Genomic DNA, 19,162 nt, shown 5'->3' with positions numbered 1-19,162 from the left:
GTTTCAGCCAAATGACGTCCACTGCTGGACAAAGGCCTCCCCCAAGGTTTTCCATAATGAACGGTCCTGCGCTGCCCGCATCCAGGCTCTTCCCGCGACCCTTACCAGATCGTCGGTCCACCTAGTAGGATGCCTGCCCACGCTACGTCTTCCAGCCCGTGGTCGCCACTCGAGAACTTTCCTGCCCCAACAGCCATCGTCTCTACGAGCTATGTGTCCCGCCCACTGCCCACATTTCTCTAAAATAACACTTAGGCCTGGTTCAGACATAGCGATAATCGCGCGGTTGCTGATAGATAGATAAATCATTTATTTGCATACACTTAACACACATGAAGAGTAAAGTTGCAGCATAACAATATTAAGAAAAGAATAGAATACAGCAGAATACTATATAAGCAAGCTGATAGTTCTCGTACACTTGCATCAAACCGTAACAACTGCCAGCTGCCGACTTACGGGGTGTACGGCAAGTTCGGGGCGACGGCGTACCTGATCAAGGACCAGCAGGAGGTCGGCTGCGTGACCTTCAACGTGGAGTTCCGCGAGATTGATGGCGCTTGCGACGGTGACGACGTGGATGAGGAGGATTGAATAAAGTTAAAATAAAATAATGTATTAATCTGATTTCGACGTTTATTTTATCCCATTTTGATAGATAAATCAGTATTTGAAGGCAAAAAATATACGCGTTACTAAAAGCAGCGATACAATCACGATGCAGAATCGATGTAAATGCGCAGCAGGGTTACTCCGAAAAACGTTATCCGTAGTTTCGAATCGAAATCCCTCTCACGCAAAGCGAAACGCCAGCATGAGCAATAATGCCAGATAGACCCGAAACTACGTGAACACGTGGGAAAAAAATATCATAAAGTCACACTGTCACTCGTTGGGACATTTGTTTACCTATCTTAACAACGGTTCACACATTAAATACTTTTGATGTCATAATATATGAGATCTCGTTAAAAATATTAAGAAATAATGTACAAAAATAAAAATTTTACCTAATCTAAAGCTGACTATAATAAAATACAGGTTACAGTGTGACCAGTTGAGAAAATACGTAAACAAAATTGACCTAACGAGTAACAGCGTGACTCGATGGGATTTTTTCCAACGAGTAACAGTGTTATACTAAAAAGAACTAAAAAGTTCATTAATCCCCATTACGTTCAAAATAAAATCCTAATAATAACGGGGATTAATGAACTTTTTAGTTCATTATTCCCCATTATAAGCTCCATTTGGCGTTAACGAGGATTAGTGAACAAAAAGTTCACTGTAATAGTGGAATAAGCCACGTTTCGGTGTGACTGGATGGGAAGAAGCGCTTAAAAAGTCGAGGATTTAAAAGTTTCCACTAAATGACAGAAGAATCGCTAAAGTCAAGTGGCAGTGGGCGGGACACATAGCTCTCAGAGCTCATGGCCGCTGGGGCAGAAAAGTTCTCGAGTGGCGACCACGAGCCGGAAGACGTAGTGTGGGCAGGCCCCCCACTAGGTGGACAGAAGATCTGGTGAAGGTCGCGGGAGGTGACAGGACCGATCGTCATGAGGGAGGCCTTTGTCCAGCAGTGGACGTCATTTGGCTGAAACGAACAGTGTTACACGTTTCGGTGTGACTGGTTGGGAACAAGCGCTAAAAATTCAAGGATTTAAAAGTTATCACAGATTACTTTCACCCGTATTATTCACAAACAATTACTATGTGGTCTCACAAGTCACAGTGCGCGTGGACGCACAGGGTTCCAAAGACCTATTCATAGACATAACTTGAGTGGTAGAATGATACACACAAACCAATCACAGAGCTCTATTACGGATGTTTTGACGGTAACCATGACCAATATGACCATGCAAAATACATTGTTTCAGACGCTTTTCATGCGCGTTTTGTACGCGACCTTACCGCAACCTACCTCAATCACAAAGTTTTGAATTTAATTTGTGCCTCAAATATACTTTTCCATATAAATTATCATGAGCAATCACTCATTTAGTATGGGGATGGGAATTTAATTGAGAATTTGATATTGGTTCTGTAAAAAATATTATTGTATTTTAGTAGTAGAATCCACACTGTATGTTTGATCAATGATAAAAAACTCCAATTCATCCATTGAGGATTTTTATTTCACCATTCTATATAGGGTTATTTGTAAAAACCAGCAACCTCGCGGGACTAGATGAATACTGAATAGATATCATTTTATTATACATTGTCCAATACATTTGTACAATCATGTAGAGTGTAGAATATTGCCTAACTTAAGATCTGGGATACCTACATATTTACGAACCAATCTCATGAAATGACAAGTCTTGGGAGGTTCTGCTTTGATATCAATTTTCCTCACACATAAAGATGCGCTAGTGCACTATAAAAATAATGCCGGACCGATAAATATCTACAAATGAAGCTTTATCACGAATATACTTGTTAATAATGCGTGAATAAATGCACAATTTTATCATTAAAACATATTTTATACTGCGTGTCGCCTGATATCGAAGATCTCAACAACATCGCTTGTTTGTATCGAACATATAAAAACACACAATTTTGTGTTTTAGTTATTCTACGACAGACAGCGGTTCATAACATGTTAAAGTATTGGGTTTTCGCAATTCTGATACCTTGCTGTATTTGTGTGCTACCATCAGTCTTGGTGGTAGGTTATATTCAATTCTGGGACATTACATGTTTATATTATTTAAATCTGCTCTGTAAGCATTATAGAGAAAACTTTAAAGTAACTTGTGCATGAAATGTTACAGAGAAAACAGTCATATGCATGAAATTACTGTAAGAAAGAAGCGACTAAGGGAGAAATATACGAAAATCAGGCCCCCAGCATAGAAGAATGGAAGTGTAGGATAAATCCTGCCTTTTGATTTTGGTATAAGAATAGTCCTCCAGCAGGGCTGAATGCGCGCTGTGATAAAGTCTTATCGATGATTTTAGACGACAAATGTATGAGCTTATCGAGTAAAATCGATAAAATGGCGCGATAAAAGCTTACCGCGACGCACATCCTGGACCAATGATGACGATGATGATAAGAAATAAAATCTTGATCATTTTCCCCAGGGCCCGGGCAGCTGGATGGTTATCCACGTGGAGCAATGTGTCGACAACGAAAAATACCCGTTCCAGTTTGTTTTTAACCGGAGGAAGGTCAACCGGACCCATGATGGCTTCAGCGGCTATATATATTTGGACAGGGACCTAGATGAAACTTTCGGGGTGAGTTGGAAAGATAAGTATTCATTAAAAATAGCAGCGTGATGAAATATGGCTAATTCGAATTTTTTAATATCATTGCTAACCGTTAAATACAGTGTAACATAATGGATGAATTCAACTGCTATGGGAATTAGCTTAACCGTACAGTTAATCTTGTGACGGCAAATTTTTTCATTTCAATTTCATTTCATTATTTTAATTAATTAAATATGTTTGTGTCGTCAATAGTGTGTTGGGTAAAATATGACTCAGCCTTGGATCTATGTACTCATAATCAAATTTCTCTGTTCCAGGTCCGCGTTGATATATGCAAACACGTGGACGGCGGCTGCAAGCCCACTGCAGTATTGGAAGACGACTGCTACTGTAATTTCGCTGAGAAATACGCCAAAGAAAACGTAGAGGATTGCTTGATCAATTCCATGGGCATGAGCCCACCCTTATGTCCTATTCCTGCGGTAATATAGCAGTTATTACTAGATTAGGCATAGACTACTGTTCATAATGGCGTCCGCGTGCCCGCTATGGACGCTCGAATAAGATTTCATATGTTTGAGAACAACGCGCCGCGCCAGCGTGTGCAGTACAAACGCAAACTTCCTTTTTATATTTAAAAAAACTGAAATGGTGCACTGCTGTGCTTTTATAATACATATCTTAATTTTACCCTCAACATTTTACGTAGATTCATCAATAGATACGAGTATAGAGATCGAATCAATTTTGATATGTAAGTTTAGAAATGTAAGGATGGGAGAATGTAGGGGAAGTGGAATGTAGAGGAGGACGAATGTATGGGAGGGAGGATGTACGGGAAGGCAAATGTAAGGGAGAGAGAGTGTAGGGGAGGGGAATGTAGGGGAGGGGAATGTAGGAGAGGGGATATGTAGGGGAAGGAGGATGTAGGGGAAGCCGAATGTAAATGAGGGAGTGTAGGGAAAGGTGAATATAGGGGAGGGGGAATGTAGGGGAGGTAGTGTAGGCCAAATCCTCCATAAAGGCTAATCATATAATTAACTTTTAAAAAAAATAAAACCGACTTCAAATGCGTGAACACAAAAAAAACTAAAAATTAAAAATATTGCGTATAAAAAAGTTCATCCCCAATTGGGGAAAATTTTCCACCCTTGGGGGTGAAATATTTTCTTCAAATTCGCATGAAACCACCCTTTTAATAATACCTATTCAACAAAAAAATAATCGTTCAAATTGATTTATAATCGGCGGAGATATTGCGTATAAAAAATTTCATCCCCAATTTTCCACCCTTGGGGGTTGTTTTTTCTATTATTAAATTTAAATGGGACCACCCTTGAGGTATTACTTATACGCCGAAAAAAGATTTGTTCAAATCGGTTCATAATTGGCGGAGTTATCGCGTAACAAACGTAGGAAAAAAAAAACATACGGGTCGAATTGAGAACCTCCTCCTTTTTTGAAGTCGGTTGAAAAGTAATGATTGTTTGTTTCCCGTGTGCAGGGCAACCACACGATATCAAACTACGTGTTCAATTACGCGGAGCTGCCCGAGCAAGGCATGTACGGCCAGTTTGGCGTCGATCTGTACATAATGGACGGAGACGAGGACATCGGCTGCGTACACCTCACCGTTAACTTCGAGAATCGCGACGACTTGGTCAACTTAGGATAAATATATTTGTCAATAAAAACTTCATGGCTGTAGTCTTATTTTTAATTATAATATCCAAGGCATCTATACAGGGTGTAAAAAAACCTATCACGAAGACTGAAACTACGCATTCTGTACACCCAACCAAGTAATATTACAAAATATTATTGGTGGGAAATATTTTTTATTTTTACGATTAAAAAAAATACAATATTCCGCAGCCCGCAATGTACAGCGCACCACGCAACGCAATGACCGTGCCTATGTGTGTGTGATTGTATTGGAGCGTACGCGCTTTCCCGCCACTACCTACCGCGACCGCAGAAGTATTTTGTACACAAAATTACCAGATTATTCACTTCCTACATTTAAAAAACACATTCCTTTAGCATTTGTTTAGGATTAGAACTAAGTACTTACCGACTAATCCCCTTCGACGTCGTCTGGAATCGGCCGCTCCAACCGGACAAGTTGTGGCTCGAACTGAACGGCCTTCCACGTGCAAGCAAACGCGTGCCCGGTAAAGCGTGTTTTGATGTACGCGCTCCAGTATTCCTTCACGTACAGTCCGGTATTTAAGTTCCTCAAACACGACACAATACACGCCTAGACGAGGCGGACGGAGGCACAATCGGCTGATTGTCCAACAGACGTTGTACAACCAGAACAAAAATACGTGCATCAGTACGGTGGTGCGCTGTAGGATGTTCAGCCCGATACCTACAGCCCGCAGGGCTTCAGATGCGTTTCCACGTGCCCTCCCATAACAGTAAACCATGTTTACGTACTCACGAGCACTGTACGTATGGTTAGGCATCTTTCTAACACTCATTCACTAATACCACACTCACTATTACACGTTCACACCACAATTCACACACTAACTATCCGCACGAGAAAACAATCAAAAGTCGCAAGCGCATTCGACGACCGAAGAAACCGAACTGGCCGATGGCCGCGCGCGCGAGACCCGAGCAACGCGAGGCGCGAGCGACCTAGCAACAAAGGCGCTGCCCAGTGTCTCCATATGTAAATCGTGAGTTACCGTGTTGCAAATTACAAATTACGGTGAATCTACTAAAATATACCGTGTAATTTACCGTGTAATTTATCAAAGGAAAAAATACAATATTATTATGAAATGAAACAAAACACAATATTTTTTTTTGTTTTGTTTCATTTCACGTGAAATATACAATTTAACATTAATATTATTCTGAATCAGACTCTCCTAGTACCACAGTATCTTTTTCGTAAATAGATTTATTCATTTTTGACAACATGTCGTTAGTTGGCTTAAATAAGGTTGAGACTAGATTGCCGATGTTTGTTGGTAGAGATCGACTTTTAGAATATTGTGGGATTCCCTCGGTCTCTCGGCAGTGTTGCCTGTTGTTTGTATGTAGGTATGTATCTATACCATGAATATAATACAGCAAAGTAATTCATAATTCTAATACGGTGATTTATGACACGGTAATACATTATTACCTTGACGGTAGAAAATGACCTGATTACGGTGCATCTACGGTAATTATCGTGTATATGGAGACACTGGCGCTGCCCCGCGCGGCGAGACTGACCAATCACAGTCAAGCAATACGTCTACGCGTCTATCGAATGACGTCGAGCGCTACGCTTTGTTTTATTCTTCATTTTCAACTACAAATTTACGTAATTTTTAACATAAAAAAACTTTAATTTCGTTAGTTTAGTACATGCAAGTCTATCAACGAATGAGAATGTAAAAGCGACGGGAAAAATACTTTGTTTAATCTTTGTTAACTAAAGATCCGTCCTAGCATACTTAATAATAATTAATGATCTTAGCAAGCTTCCAAAATACCTACTCAAAGAATGAATTGTAGATACGCAATCGTTATTAATAAAACAATAAGAATATCAATACATTTTGATAGTTATTTCGTGTAATAAAGTTACGTTCATTTAAAATAATCCCAAACAAGACGATGAATTATTTTTTGTAAATTATGAAGAATGTAAGTAATTGGTATGAAAGAAGTGCTAAAAGATATGAAATTTTGTTTAGTTTCTAAAATCAATCGAGTTTATAAACAACATCTTATCTTTTATCTCCTATCGAAAGTTAAGGAACAAGAGTTTGTCGGTGATTTATTTCTAGGCGTTTAGATTGCAGTAATAAGTAAGTCAAGTTTTAATTTATTAATTACTATCGTAAAGACGTTAAAGTTATTAAGGTAGAGAGCTAGAAATGTAAGCAATAATGAACCTGTGTGTAAAGAGCATTTGTCATCTGTTTACAGTACTTTTTAATGATACAAGTTTATCACACCTGCTTACTACCTGTGATTAACGATTAAAATTACGTTTATTTAGAATCGCGTGCATGACGATTATTTATTTCAAGTAAATTATTAAGAAAGGAAGTAATGAGTATGGAAGGAGTGAAAAAAGAGACTTTTTTATTTAGTTGCTGAAATCATTTAAGTTTACAAAACACACAATCATAACTCCTAACTCGAAAGTGAATGCCTCAATCAACGATAGACGCAACATTGCTAGGGTGTTTATTCTAGGCGTTCAGAGTGGTGTGGTGTAAGCAATAATTTGAGTTTTACTTTATTAATTTCATTACTATCGTAAAGACTTCAGTTATTGAAGTAGAGAGTTATGAATGTAAAGAATGACGAGCCTGATTCAAAAGACCATTCATTATTCATCTGTTTACGGTACTTTTTAATGACACTGTGCTACTTACGCTTATCACACTTGCGTAGGTACTAGGACCTGTGATACTACATTGTGATAGAATGATGGTTATGCACTTATGCGTAAAAGTATGGTTTAGTTAAAAATGTTTAATAATAACCAAGGTTCTGTAAGATTTTTTATTTTGCGGAAAGAAACAAATTCGTGTAAAGGGTTTTTATTAATTAAAGGGTAATTTATTAGTTTTTATAACAAAAACTAAAGTGGTAAGGTGATAAGGTGTAAGTGACTAATTTAAGTAGGTACTCGTTTCATTTTTACAAATTGGGTAGATTTGGATTAAGCTCAGTCCAGGTCCAGTCGTAGTCGTTGAACTCACAGTAGAGTTGAATGACTCACGAGCGAGCGCGGGTTGCGGGGCGTGGGGGCAGCGCCTGAGCGTGTGTGCGCGCGCTGCTATACATTTCTTATTGTAAAGACAAAAGCCTAATTGTGACGAAAATACTCAAAATTTTAATAAGGTTTCTTAGAAAAAAAGTTTTTAAATAACGAATTGAAATTGATATTGTAAAAATCTTGAAAAAAATATTCTGACTTTGACCTTCAATATCTCCTAAACCACAAGTTTCCCAGGTATGGTCCCAAAGAAAAAAATGATCCTCATGATGTGGAGAATAAGTAGCCTTCGGCTTCGGGATAGGTTTTTTTACACCCGTTATTATATAAAGCTTTTTTAATTATAATATCCAAGGCACACGGTTTATCTATGAGATCGATGATATCGATTCCTTATTTTAGAACAAACTAATCGGTATAATTGAGTAATCAATTTATAATTTAACACAATATACATTTTATCCATTGCCAGTTTTGGCAAAATACGACCGACATCGATGATATCGATCGATTTGTCCTATATCGACAGTTCAACGATTACTTTTATTCCGCGATTCGATTACACTAGAGCAGGGGTGTACCTTATGTAATAAGGTGCCATTTTTATTTTAAAAATTAAGACTCCGTAGACTATAGGCGCTTAACTCAGTCAGTGCCTGAGGTATGGGAGCGACACGGGAGGGGTGACATTGACATATTATGACGTGACAGGGCATACAAGGGCAATTTAGTTGTAGTAGCACACTTTTTGTTTGATCAGCGATAAAAAAACATCCTGTATACTTGTAGCATTTAACATTATTATTTTAACTATCCGGAATCCATTGATGATTTTTTATTTCACCATTCAACAGGGTGGTAGGGAAACTGCGAAAATCTTTTCCTTAGTATGGACATGTGTCAGTGTCATCTGTAGGGAAAATTTTATTGATATAGTCCAACGATTTTGAAACGTCAAGTGGCAAAAATCAAAAACTTCGTCCTCCTGTAAATGTCATAATTTGGCTGTACAACATGGCAATAATCGGAACTAATAATCCAGTATTGATAGTAGCGCCCTCTTGACAATGTCTTAGCTGGGACGGTTCAATGTAGGACATCTATACCTACTTGACAGTTTTAGAAGATATTTCTCTCAAGTTACAAATTTTAAACAATAAAAATAGTTGCCGTTAACCGCCAATCAGGCGGAGGTTATTAATTAGTTATGCACATGCGCAAACGATAGCTGTTATGACGCCAATTTGCTGTACGATATCAATCTCAAGGGGGTCATGAATTAAATTCCTTTACTTGTATCCTGTAGTGTAGAATATTGCCTAACTGAAATCTGGGGTACCTACATAATTTACGAACCACATGGTTCTTTTAATCTCTCTACTACATTGGATCCCAAAGTGGGGGGCGCGCCCCCCGGGAGAGGCGCAAAGAACTTTAAAGGGGGGGGCGCGGGACACCTGTGTACTTATGTATAAAAAACCTGCGACCGCTGAGAGAATGCATTTCTGACTGCTCGATACGACAAATAAATAATCTTGATTGGAAGAAGGGGCGCGGATTTTTTTGTATGGTCGAAAGGGGGCGCGTGTCAAATAAGTTTGGGAACCAATGCTCTACTGGAAGCTCTCATTAAATTACAACTCTTGGGAGGTTCTGCTTGGAACATCACTTTTACTCACACATAAAGTGGCGCTAGCACAATATAAAAATAATGCTGGACCGATTAAAATCTACAAATTAAGCTTTATCACGAATACTTGTTATTAATTTATATGTATAATACTGTATATTATACATACATACAACGTATTTGAAATGGCAGGTAGGTTCTTTGTAGGGTGTAGACATCTGCTAAAAACAGATTTTACGCAACTCCTTCCCTTAGGGGATGGAACAGGGTTTGGAATTTTGTATGAAATTCCTATGTTTTCACGCGTATGAAGTCGCGGGCAGAGCTAGTACGTGAATAAATGCACAATTTTACCATAAAAACATTTTATATTGCGTGTCCCTGATATCGAAGATCTTAATAACAACATCGCTTGTTTGTAACGAACATATAAATACATTTAATGTTGTGTTTTAGTCATTCTACTATAGACAGCGGTTAATATCATGTTAAAGTATTTGGTTTTCGCAATTTTGATACCTTGCTGTATATGTGTGCTACCGTCAGTCTTGGTGGTAGGTTATATTCAATTCTGTGACATTATATGTTTACATATTAATTAAATATGTTCTATTATTTGACGCAGACATAATATGTCTGCCTGCCAGTTAAGCCTGATTTACACTTTGATTAGTAAGAGTGCAGGTGATTAGTGACTAGGTGTGGACAGCAACTGATTAGTGCAAGTGATTAGTTGGCTGTGTAGTAAAGTGAATAGAAGCGTGTTCTATTTTTTTGCGAGTAGCCTCGTCCCAAGCGCCCTGCCTTCCCCCTCACTCGCAGCGTGCTTGCCACTAAACACGTCTGACAGACTCGCAGTGAATTGGACACTACTCGCACTACACACCTGCACTCCCACTTATCACTTGCACTCGCATTGAATTGGACACTACTCACACTTCACACCTGCACTCGCAGTACTCACCTGCACTCACACTAATCAAAGTGTAAATCAGCCTTTAAGGGGATAAGCATTATAGAGGACCAACGATGACGATGATGATAAGAAATAAAATATTGATCATTTTCCCCAGGGCCCAGGCAGCTGGAAGGTTATCCACGTGGAGCATTGTGTCGACAACGATAAGTATCCGTACCAGTTTCAGTTTAACCGGAGGAAGGTCAACCGGACCCATGATGGCTTCAACGGATGGATGTATTTGGACAGGGACCTAGATGAAACTTTTGGGGTAAGTTAGAAGAAAGATATAAGTATTCATTAAAGATAAGCGAATATGGCTAATTCGTTTTTTTTTATATCATTGCTAACCATTAAAGGAAGCTAAATACAGTGTCCCAGAATGGGTGAATTAAACTGTTATGCTACCCCTATGGGAAGTAGCTTAACCGTATAGAAATAAAATTAATTAATTATACAAAAAAAGAAGAAAAACAGGCGACATTAATTTGAAAGTATAAAATATCATTTTTTGACATTTTCATACTTTTACTGACATTTTCGCGAAATGTGTCATGGCTTAGCCTTGGAACTATGTGTTCATAATCATATTTAAAGAAAGAAAGAAAGAAAGAAAGAAACATTTATTGCCATGGACATCACAGAAGACAAAAGATGTAAATAATAGAAAAAAAAGTAAATAAGACATAGGTGACATAAAACATACAATGAAAGTGAAAGTAAACTGAGCAGTGCCACCCTGTCGCACAGCGATGTCCATCGCAATGGGACCCCACTCAGCATATGCCGTGGCCCCCGGTGAGGGAGGCCACGACGCTGGTTTTCAGTGTGCCCCATGCCGAGTGGGAGTCACGGACACTAACCTATACTGCATAAAATATACATAAATAATAATGATAATAGTGCGCGTATAAATTTTAAGTGTAAGTACAGTATAATATTATAAAGAAAATATGTAATAAGATATTATAAATAAAACGATAATATTTGAAAAACAAAACTGTGTGGGTGTACATAATAAATAAATTGTAATGTAATAAAGTGCGATTGTGTATACAGTGATTGTGTGTGTCTCGACGACCGCGTATTTCTCTGTTCCAGGTCCGCGTTGAGATATGCAAACACGTGGACGGCGGCTGCAAGCCCTCTTTATTATTGAAAGACGACTGCTACTGTAATTTCGCTGAGAAATACGCCAAAGAAAACATAGAAGATTGCTTGGTCACTTCCATGGACATGAGCCCACGCGTATGTCCTATTCCTGCGGTAATACAGCAATTATTACTGAGTGCTTGGCTAGACTAGGCATATTACACTACTGTCCATAGTGGCGCCCGCATGCCCGCTATACAGGGTGGAATTTTGTAATGCCACCTGAAGGGAAAGCAAAGTACCCTTAATACTGTAAATAGAAAATTTTACTCAAAGAAAATATTCCTTCGTTTTTTAAAAGAAAAAGAACTGCATTCAAAGATTTCCCTCCAGGTGGCATTCATTTCAAAATTCCACCCTGTATAAGGGGCTATGTTTGTACATTTCCATCCCCAGCATGGAGAGAATATAGGAGAGGGGGAATGTAGGGGAGAGGAAATGTAGGTGAGGACAAATATAGGGGAGGGAGAATGTAAGAGAGGGGGAATGTAAGGGAGGGAGAATGTAGGAGGGGGAATGTAAGGGAGGGAGAATGTAGAAGGGGGAATGTAGGGAAGAGGAAATGTAAGGGAGGACGAATATAGGGAAGGGAGAATGTAGGAGAGGGGGAATGTAGGGGAGAGTGTAGGGAAAGACAAATGCAGGGGAGGGGGGGTTGTAAGGGAAAGGAGGCTTATCACCAAAGTAATAATTGATTGTTTCATAGCGAGCGAGAGGAAATGTAGGGATGGGAGATTGTAGGAGAGGGGGAATGTAGGGGAGGAAATGTAGGATAGGACGAATATAGGGGAAGGGGAATGTAGGAGGGGGAATGTAGGGATGGGAGAATGTAGGAGAGGGGGAATGTAGGGGAGGAAATGTAGGATAGGACGAATATAGGGGAAGGGGAATGTAGGAGGGGGAATGTAAGGGAGGGAGAGTGTAGGAAAAATCAAAAGTAGGGGAGGGGGGGTTGTAGGGGAGATGAGGTCATAGCGATAAGACCGCCTAATTGTACCTGTCCGTGTGTTTCTTTTTTTTTTAATTCTTATTCTTGTTGTGGTGTGCAATAAAGAGGTCTATTATTATTATTTATATTTTGTGCTTTTTCCACCTCAGCTTAAAAGCTGGAAAATTAAAGATCAGCTACGGGCATTGCCAAGTACCTGATCTATAATAAGATTAATTAAGTGTTTATATTACGATGGGCCAGTTATTATTATTATTATTGTTTCCCGCAGGGCAACCACTCGATATCGAACTACGTGTTCAATTACGCGGAGCTGCCCGAGCAAGGCATGTATGGCAAGTTGGGCGTGGAGGTGTACATACTGGACGGAGACGAGAAGATCGGCTGTGTTCAACTCACCGTTAACTTCGAGAATCTCGATGACAACTAATGATTAATTTTTCAATAAAAACTTCATGGCTGTAGTCTTATTTTTGACGATAATATCCAAGTAGGAGATCCGTAAACGAGCTATAGTCGCTGACATATCCCGACGGACTAGAAAGCTGAAGTGGCAATGGGCAGAGCATATAGTATGCAGAACTAATGGCCGATGGGGCAGCAAGATTAGGAGTAGAGGCCACGACAGCCACGAGCTGTCAAACAAAACAAATTTTGGATGGCACTTGTGTGTCAGTGTCAGGATTATTTCACTGTTTTTACAATAAATCAATCACCGAACCAGTCACCACGTTTCTGAAGCAATATTTCTCATAAACATCTAATCTGAAAATATCTCAGAGTTCAAATTTTCAGAATGCCACTGCGTGCCTTTGAACTGTCAAATAGGTGCAAAAAACTGTTTTGTTTGACGTGACGGCGATGATCACGCATCTCTAAACACACAGCGTTGCTGATAGTGACATCTCGCTAGCTTAGTTCTTTGTTGCTATATTCCGCTAGGTATATTAAGTTTATGTTCTATACTTACTAGCCTTACTTTGCTCTATGTCATGTCTAAACCCTTTCCAGGCGCGAGCTAGAAGCGTGTCCAATGTCCTCGGACATGGAGGATGAGGCTTCAGAGGAGTCGAAGGTGTACGTGTCGACTCACGCGGAGAATCGCAATCGGAAATCATTAGGGGAGGCCCATGTTCAGCAGAGGACGTCCTGTGGCTGAAATGATGATGATGTGCCTGCCTGACCGCGATCATAACTCGTGCAACCGAGTTGAAACGTCGGGAGAGTAAATATCTGTTTACCTTTATAAAAGTGTTTTGTTGTAAAATCCCGTAACAATGATAATTTATGACGATGATGATGATGAGAGCATACCTGACAAGCAGCTCGAACTGGTGGTGGTGCAGCAGGTGCTTGGCGGTGGGCAGGCGTGCGGCCAGGGCTCGCACGAGGGCAGCGCGTGCCGCGTGCGCCCGCAGCGCGCGTAATACAGCTGGTAATGATTTGCGCGCGTCGGCGTAGCGGCACTCGAAGATAGCAGACACGCAGCCGCGGACCACCTGGGATAAGTGTTGGGATTGTTTTAACGCGCGGGTCGGGGGTGATTGTCATTGTGTGATGAGGTCGCATAACAAAACGCAAATTGAGTGTTCAAAAACGATTAGGTATTAGAAAAAGGGAAACAAGTATCCCAATAGTTCATCAGTTACCTACTCATGTTAGAAATTTTAAACATTGTGAAGAGCAGCCTTATCCTAGGACAAGTTTTTTTTAAAACTTAAATGGATAAGGCTAATTTGTAATGACAATGTAACATGTGTTTCATAATAAAATATTTGTATTTGTATATTTGTATTTGTAATAGGTCGAAATGTACAATAAATAAGTTATGACCCTTAATAACATGAGCAAAAGAGACGTACAAACCAAAAAGAGGATAAATCTATTTGAAGGACAAGGGCAACGCCTATCGTTAGTTCTTAAAAAGGGTCTATTGCCGTCCCTCGATCCCACTGCGGCAACTCTTATGTACGGGACTATTCCCATTTCCCATTCCCACCGCTGCAACTCCTGTGTAGCCAGAATCTACAGCTTGACCACCAATAAAAACTCAATCAGTGAAGGTCAAGTATGTCCAAGGGGAAAGTTATTACTGACATTGGACCCGCAACGAAATTAATCAGAAGAACGCCACTTTTGTGGCGGAGTTTTGGGCTGACGCCGTGTAGGTTTGTTGTCGACACGACAAGAAGAAGAAAACTCATAAAACTCATTTATTTTTGCAAATAGGCTTTTAAAAAGCACTTTTACACAGAATCAGAAGAACATAGGTCGCTAGTTATTAGTAAATGCCGTTACCTCAAGCCTCCGTGCAGAGTTTGTGACTAATACTTGCTCCATCTCAGGCGCTCCTGAGGGCGGCGCCCCCGGTGCCACGATACGCGGCTGCGGCGGCCGCAGTGCTGCCAACCTGATGCATATAGACACCATTAAATATCATAAATTTCTGAGTAAGGCATCAAAATCAAAATTTGTATAAAGCCCGGTTCGTGAGCACGTAGAATTTTGTCCAATGACCCCTAGCTACCCATCCTTATCGCTCGCGCGTAATTATATTGCTGTCGCGACTGTGCGACTGGCACCCGCAGTGAGTGTGCGAGCGCGATAGCAACATAATTACGCGCGAGCGATAAGGATGGGTAGCTAGGGGTCATTGGACAAAATTCTACGTGCTCACGGACCAGACTATAGTCGATTTTGTTGTATCCCAGCACTAAATCTATTCTGTATCACACATTGCGTACTTTAAATAAAAAATATTTTAACATCATATTTAATTAAAATATAATCCAATGGACTCAGATTTTACTATACATTTCAAGATAAGTAGTTAAATTTTTAAATTATATTGCTAACTATAATACAAATAATTTTTCAAAAATATTCTGCACATGTAGTATACGTAATATGGATAACCTTGAAGTGTCATACCGATCATCGTAGGTGAAAAAGACTATAAATAAATAAAAAGTTTTTTTTCGAACAACTCATAGTTCATAATGTGGTTAGCAAACACACCTTAAATGTTAATGTTAGTAATCATTATCAAGTGATTATTATATTCCAATGTACATAATATCAATATTATAATTAAATCAAATTAAATTAAAAACCAAAAACATTAAAAATCACTAAATTAAAAATTAAAAATCAAATTAAATTCAATCAATTAAAACCAAATAAATAAATAAATTTAATCAAATTTATTAACAGTCAATAAAATAAATAAGTTAAATCACCCTAAGCACCAGACACTTCCAGATAGGTGATTTATACCTATTGGCTAAGGTCTTGAGAATGCTGTTGCTACTGGCAGAGTAAATACAAATGAGTAGGTCATCTTCATAGAAACGCCCGAGCGCGGTTTGTATGTGAGCGCGCCAATACGTATGCGGCGCGCACGCACACACTGACAAAATTTAGCGTGGATTAGCGGTGAAGTGCGCTGAATTTTGTCAGTGTGTGCATGCGCGCCGCATACGCATTGGCGCGCTCACATAAAAATCGCGCTCGGGCGTTTCTATGAAGATGAACTACTCCTTTGTATTTATTCTGCTACTGGCACGTAATCTGTGTATCAAGGATGCTGTCTTTTTGCGAAGACAGAAGCAGTGAAAAATATACAAGTATCGGAACGAATTTTAGTAAAAAAAAACCAAACTAATCATTATGTTTTTAAAAGGGTAATGTCATATCTATGAAAATTATTTGTATTATTACTCCAATAATACTATATTCTAAATGCGAAAGTTTGAATGGATGTCTGGATGTTTGTTATTCTTTCACGCAAAAACTATTGAACGGATTTTGATCAAACTTTACAGTATTATTGCTTATAACCGAAAATAACATATAGGCTATAATTTATGACGATCTGTGACAAAATAAATTTCACGCATACGAAGCCGCGGGCAAAAGCTAGTTACTCCAATAAATTGCACAGCATCAAATTGTTACTGTCAGCTCTTATCTAGCTTCAACAATGACAGCCAATAAATCTGCGAGGGGAGCCTTCTCACACAGGTTACTTAAACTTAAAGAGAGGAATTCCCCAACTGGACTGAGGATTTATTTGTTATTCTTAAATAAAAATAATATATACATAATATAATAATATACATAATATACAATATAGTCATATGTTTATATATAAAAATATATATTTATATACTAATTTACTATATACTTACTATGCAATAGATAATTAAATAAGGAAAAAAACTATATAATTATATTATTTATAAACATAATAAAATATAAGTATATCATCAGTAAAACTACCTATCCAAAATTTCTACAATTATTATAAAATACTATTTATTACTAAATTCATTAAAAAATGGTCAAGCATCTTATGTTTTTAAGTGGCTAAAGGTTTTGTTAGAATATCAAGAATATTACTACTTGTCGCTTAAACAAACGTCTAAATAATAATAAATTACTAACAACAAAAACAAACTTAACTCCACATTGTAATAACTTCAAAACTTGTCTGAATATTTTGCATATACTACGTGTTTACGCTTTACTCGTCACTTAGTATCGTCATGTTTAGTGTCTCGTCGTATTAATCGCATCATTGCAAAGCAGTCTTTATGTTAATTAGTTAAAGCTGGTATTCGGGAGGCGAGAATCCTACCTTGCCGTAACACAGTTACGACTAGCACGGAAGGTGGGGAACTTTTTTTCGGTATACCGCCAATAGATGTTTACTTTATTAGTTGCATTTGTTGTATATTTTTACAAGCTAGGGGTTAACCATAATAATTAATTAGAGTGTTGTGGTATGATATTGTTGTTTTGTATGGGAAATTTAAAGGAAACAAATTTTTTTGCAAACATTTTTGCGATCTTTTAGTGAACTTTGCTTCGATTTTTGGAGATACCGATTTTATAATTTTTTGGGCAGACTGAGACAACATTAATCACCTATTATAAGAAAAATTTAGAAAATTGCTACCTGTAAATTAAAACAAATGAAAATTTTCAAGCAGTGACCGTTCGCTTTTATAGATATAGATTAAGTAGTTCTTAAAATTAAAATAAAATAGAAATAATAATGGACATAGCCTATTGTAATAAACTAATACCTACCTAGGGAAAATCGGCGGCTTCACACCGTACCCCATATTGCAACATGTTTGTACCTACTCCTCAATAATTACTAGATAATGTTTGTACTCATTTACAATATAATGTTTAGCTACAACTGATAATGTTCCTAATGTTATAAGGCAGTGTACTGTATACTTTTTACTGAAATAAAATATTCTTATTCTTATTCTTATTCTTATTCTTATAACTACTTGTAACATTCGTACTAAGTGTCAATAAAATATTTTTCATTTTTCATTAATTTCATTCTCTTGGTCGATGGATGCGTCAGGGCGCCTCCTGGCGGCTGCAATGAAGCTGCGGAGAACAGTGTGTGACAAGTGAGTGTCCCCGAAGATACAATGCGGCCAAGAAGGGTGTCACTCGACGGCCGCATTGTACCTTCAGGGACATTCACTTGGCGTTTCGGGGCATTCACTTGGCGTTCCGGGGCATTCACTTGGCGTTTCGGGGCATTCACTTGGCGTTTCTGGCCATCAGCTCCTGTATGAGCTCGTGTACTCGCGCTGAGTCCAGGGTCGGCAGGTAGAAACAGGAAAAGCGCCCCTATTTCCAATGTGCCTACAAGAAGTTTGTTCCGGCGTTTCTTCTCAGCACTTGACATGTTTGTCTCGAAGCGCTGGTAGGGCCCAAAAGATAAGGCATGTAAAGTGCCCCATAAGGGCTACCATTTCTTTTTTTTATTATTTCCTATATTTTGACGTTCATAAGTGCCACTTGTGGTCTAAACTGAAAAAATATTTTTGATTTTGATTTGATTTTGAACACTCACTTGGCGCCATTAGTGTTCTTGAGGAGGCGCCTCTAATTCTAATGTGTCTACAAGGACACTCACTTGGCGCCATAGGCGTTCCTAGCCGTCAGCTCCTGTATGAGTCCAGGGTCAGCAGGTAGAAGCGGAAAAGGCGCCCCTAGTTCCAATGAGCCTACAAAGACACTCACTTGGCGCCATTTGCGTTCCTCGCTGTCAGCTCCTGTATAAGCTCATGCACTCTTGCCGAGTCGAGGGTCGGCAGGTAGAAGCGGGAAAGGCGCTCCTAGTTCCAATGAGCCTACAAGAACACTCACTTGGCGCCGTTAGCGTTCCTCGCTGTCAGCTCCTGTATAAGCTCATGCACTCGCACCGAGTCTAAGGTCGGCAGGAGCGACCGGTGGATACGGGAGGGGCGTCCCTAATTTTGTAATGTGCCTACAAGAACACTCACTTGGCGCTATTTGCGTTCCTCGCTGTCAGCTCCTGTATAAGCTCATACACTCGCACCGAGTCTAGGGTCGGCAGGTAGAAGCGGGAAAGGCGCCCCTAGTTCCAATGAGCCTACAAAGACACTCACTTGGCGCCATTTGCGTTCCTCGCTGTCAGCTCTTGTATAAGCTCATGCACTCTTGCTG

The 19,162-nt window shown here is 39.2% G+C and overlaps 3 protein-coding genes across 3 annotated transcripts in view; 2 read left to right on the top strand and 1 right to left on the bottom strand.

Moving 5' to 3' along the window:
* LOC135081384 (myotubularin-related protein 5-like) overlaps positions 1-19,162 on the bottom strand; it is an 86,151-nt gene that overhangs the window by 53,336 nt on the left and 13,653 nt on the right. The window contains exons 9-11 of the mRNA XM_063976103.1: positions 18,716-18,810; positions 14,957-15,068; positions 13,973-14,157 (exon numbers count right to left, since the gene is read on the bottom strand). Coding sequence (XP_063832173.1) covers positions 13,973-14,157; positions 14,957-15,068; positions 18,716-18,810 — 392 coding nt within the window. The remainder of the gene's footprint in view (positions 1-13,972; positions 14,158-14,956; positions 15,069-18,715; positions 18,811-19,162) is intronic.
* On the top strand, positions 2,599-4,927 carry LOC135081258 (uncharacterized). Its single transcript, XM_063976000.1, has 4 exons — positions 2,599-2,677; positions 3,097-3,252; positions 3,546-3,710; positions 4,733-4,927. The coding sequence occupies exons 1-4, from the start codon at positions 2,609-2,611 to the stop codon at positions 4,901-4,903; spliced, it is 561 nt and encodes a 186-aa protein (XP_063832070.1). The 5' UTR covers positions 2,599-2,608; the 3' UTR covers positions 4,904-4,927.
* Positions 10,678-13,088, top strand: LOC135080998 (uncharacterized). Its single transcript, XM_063975721.1, has 3 exons — positions 10,678-10,828; positions 11,659-11,805; positions 12,930-13,088. Exons 1-3 carry the CDS (start codon positions 10,793-10,795, stop codon positions 13,086-13,088), a joined length of 342 nt encoding a protein of 113 aa, XP_063831791.1. The 5' UTR covers positions 10,678-10,792.

Source organism: Ostrinia nubilalis, chromosome 19 (assembly GCF_963855985.1).
Source record: "Ostrinia nubilalis chromosome 19, ilOstNubi1.1, whole genome shotgun sequence".
NCBI lineage: Eukaryota > Metazoa > Arthropoda > Insecta > Lepidoptera > Crambidae > Ostrinia > Ostrinia nubilalis.
Note: the sequence above shows the minus strand (reverse complement) of the source record. Positions and strands in the feature narration are given on the sequence as shown.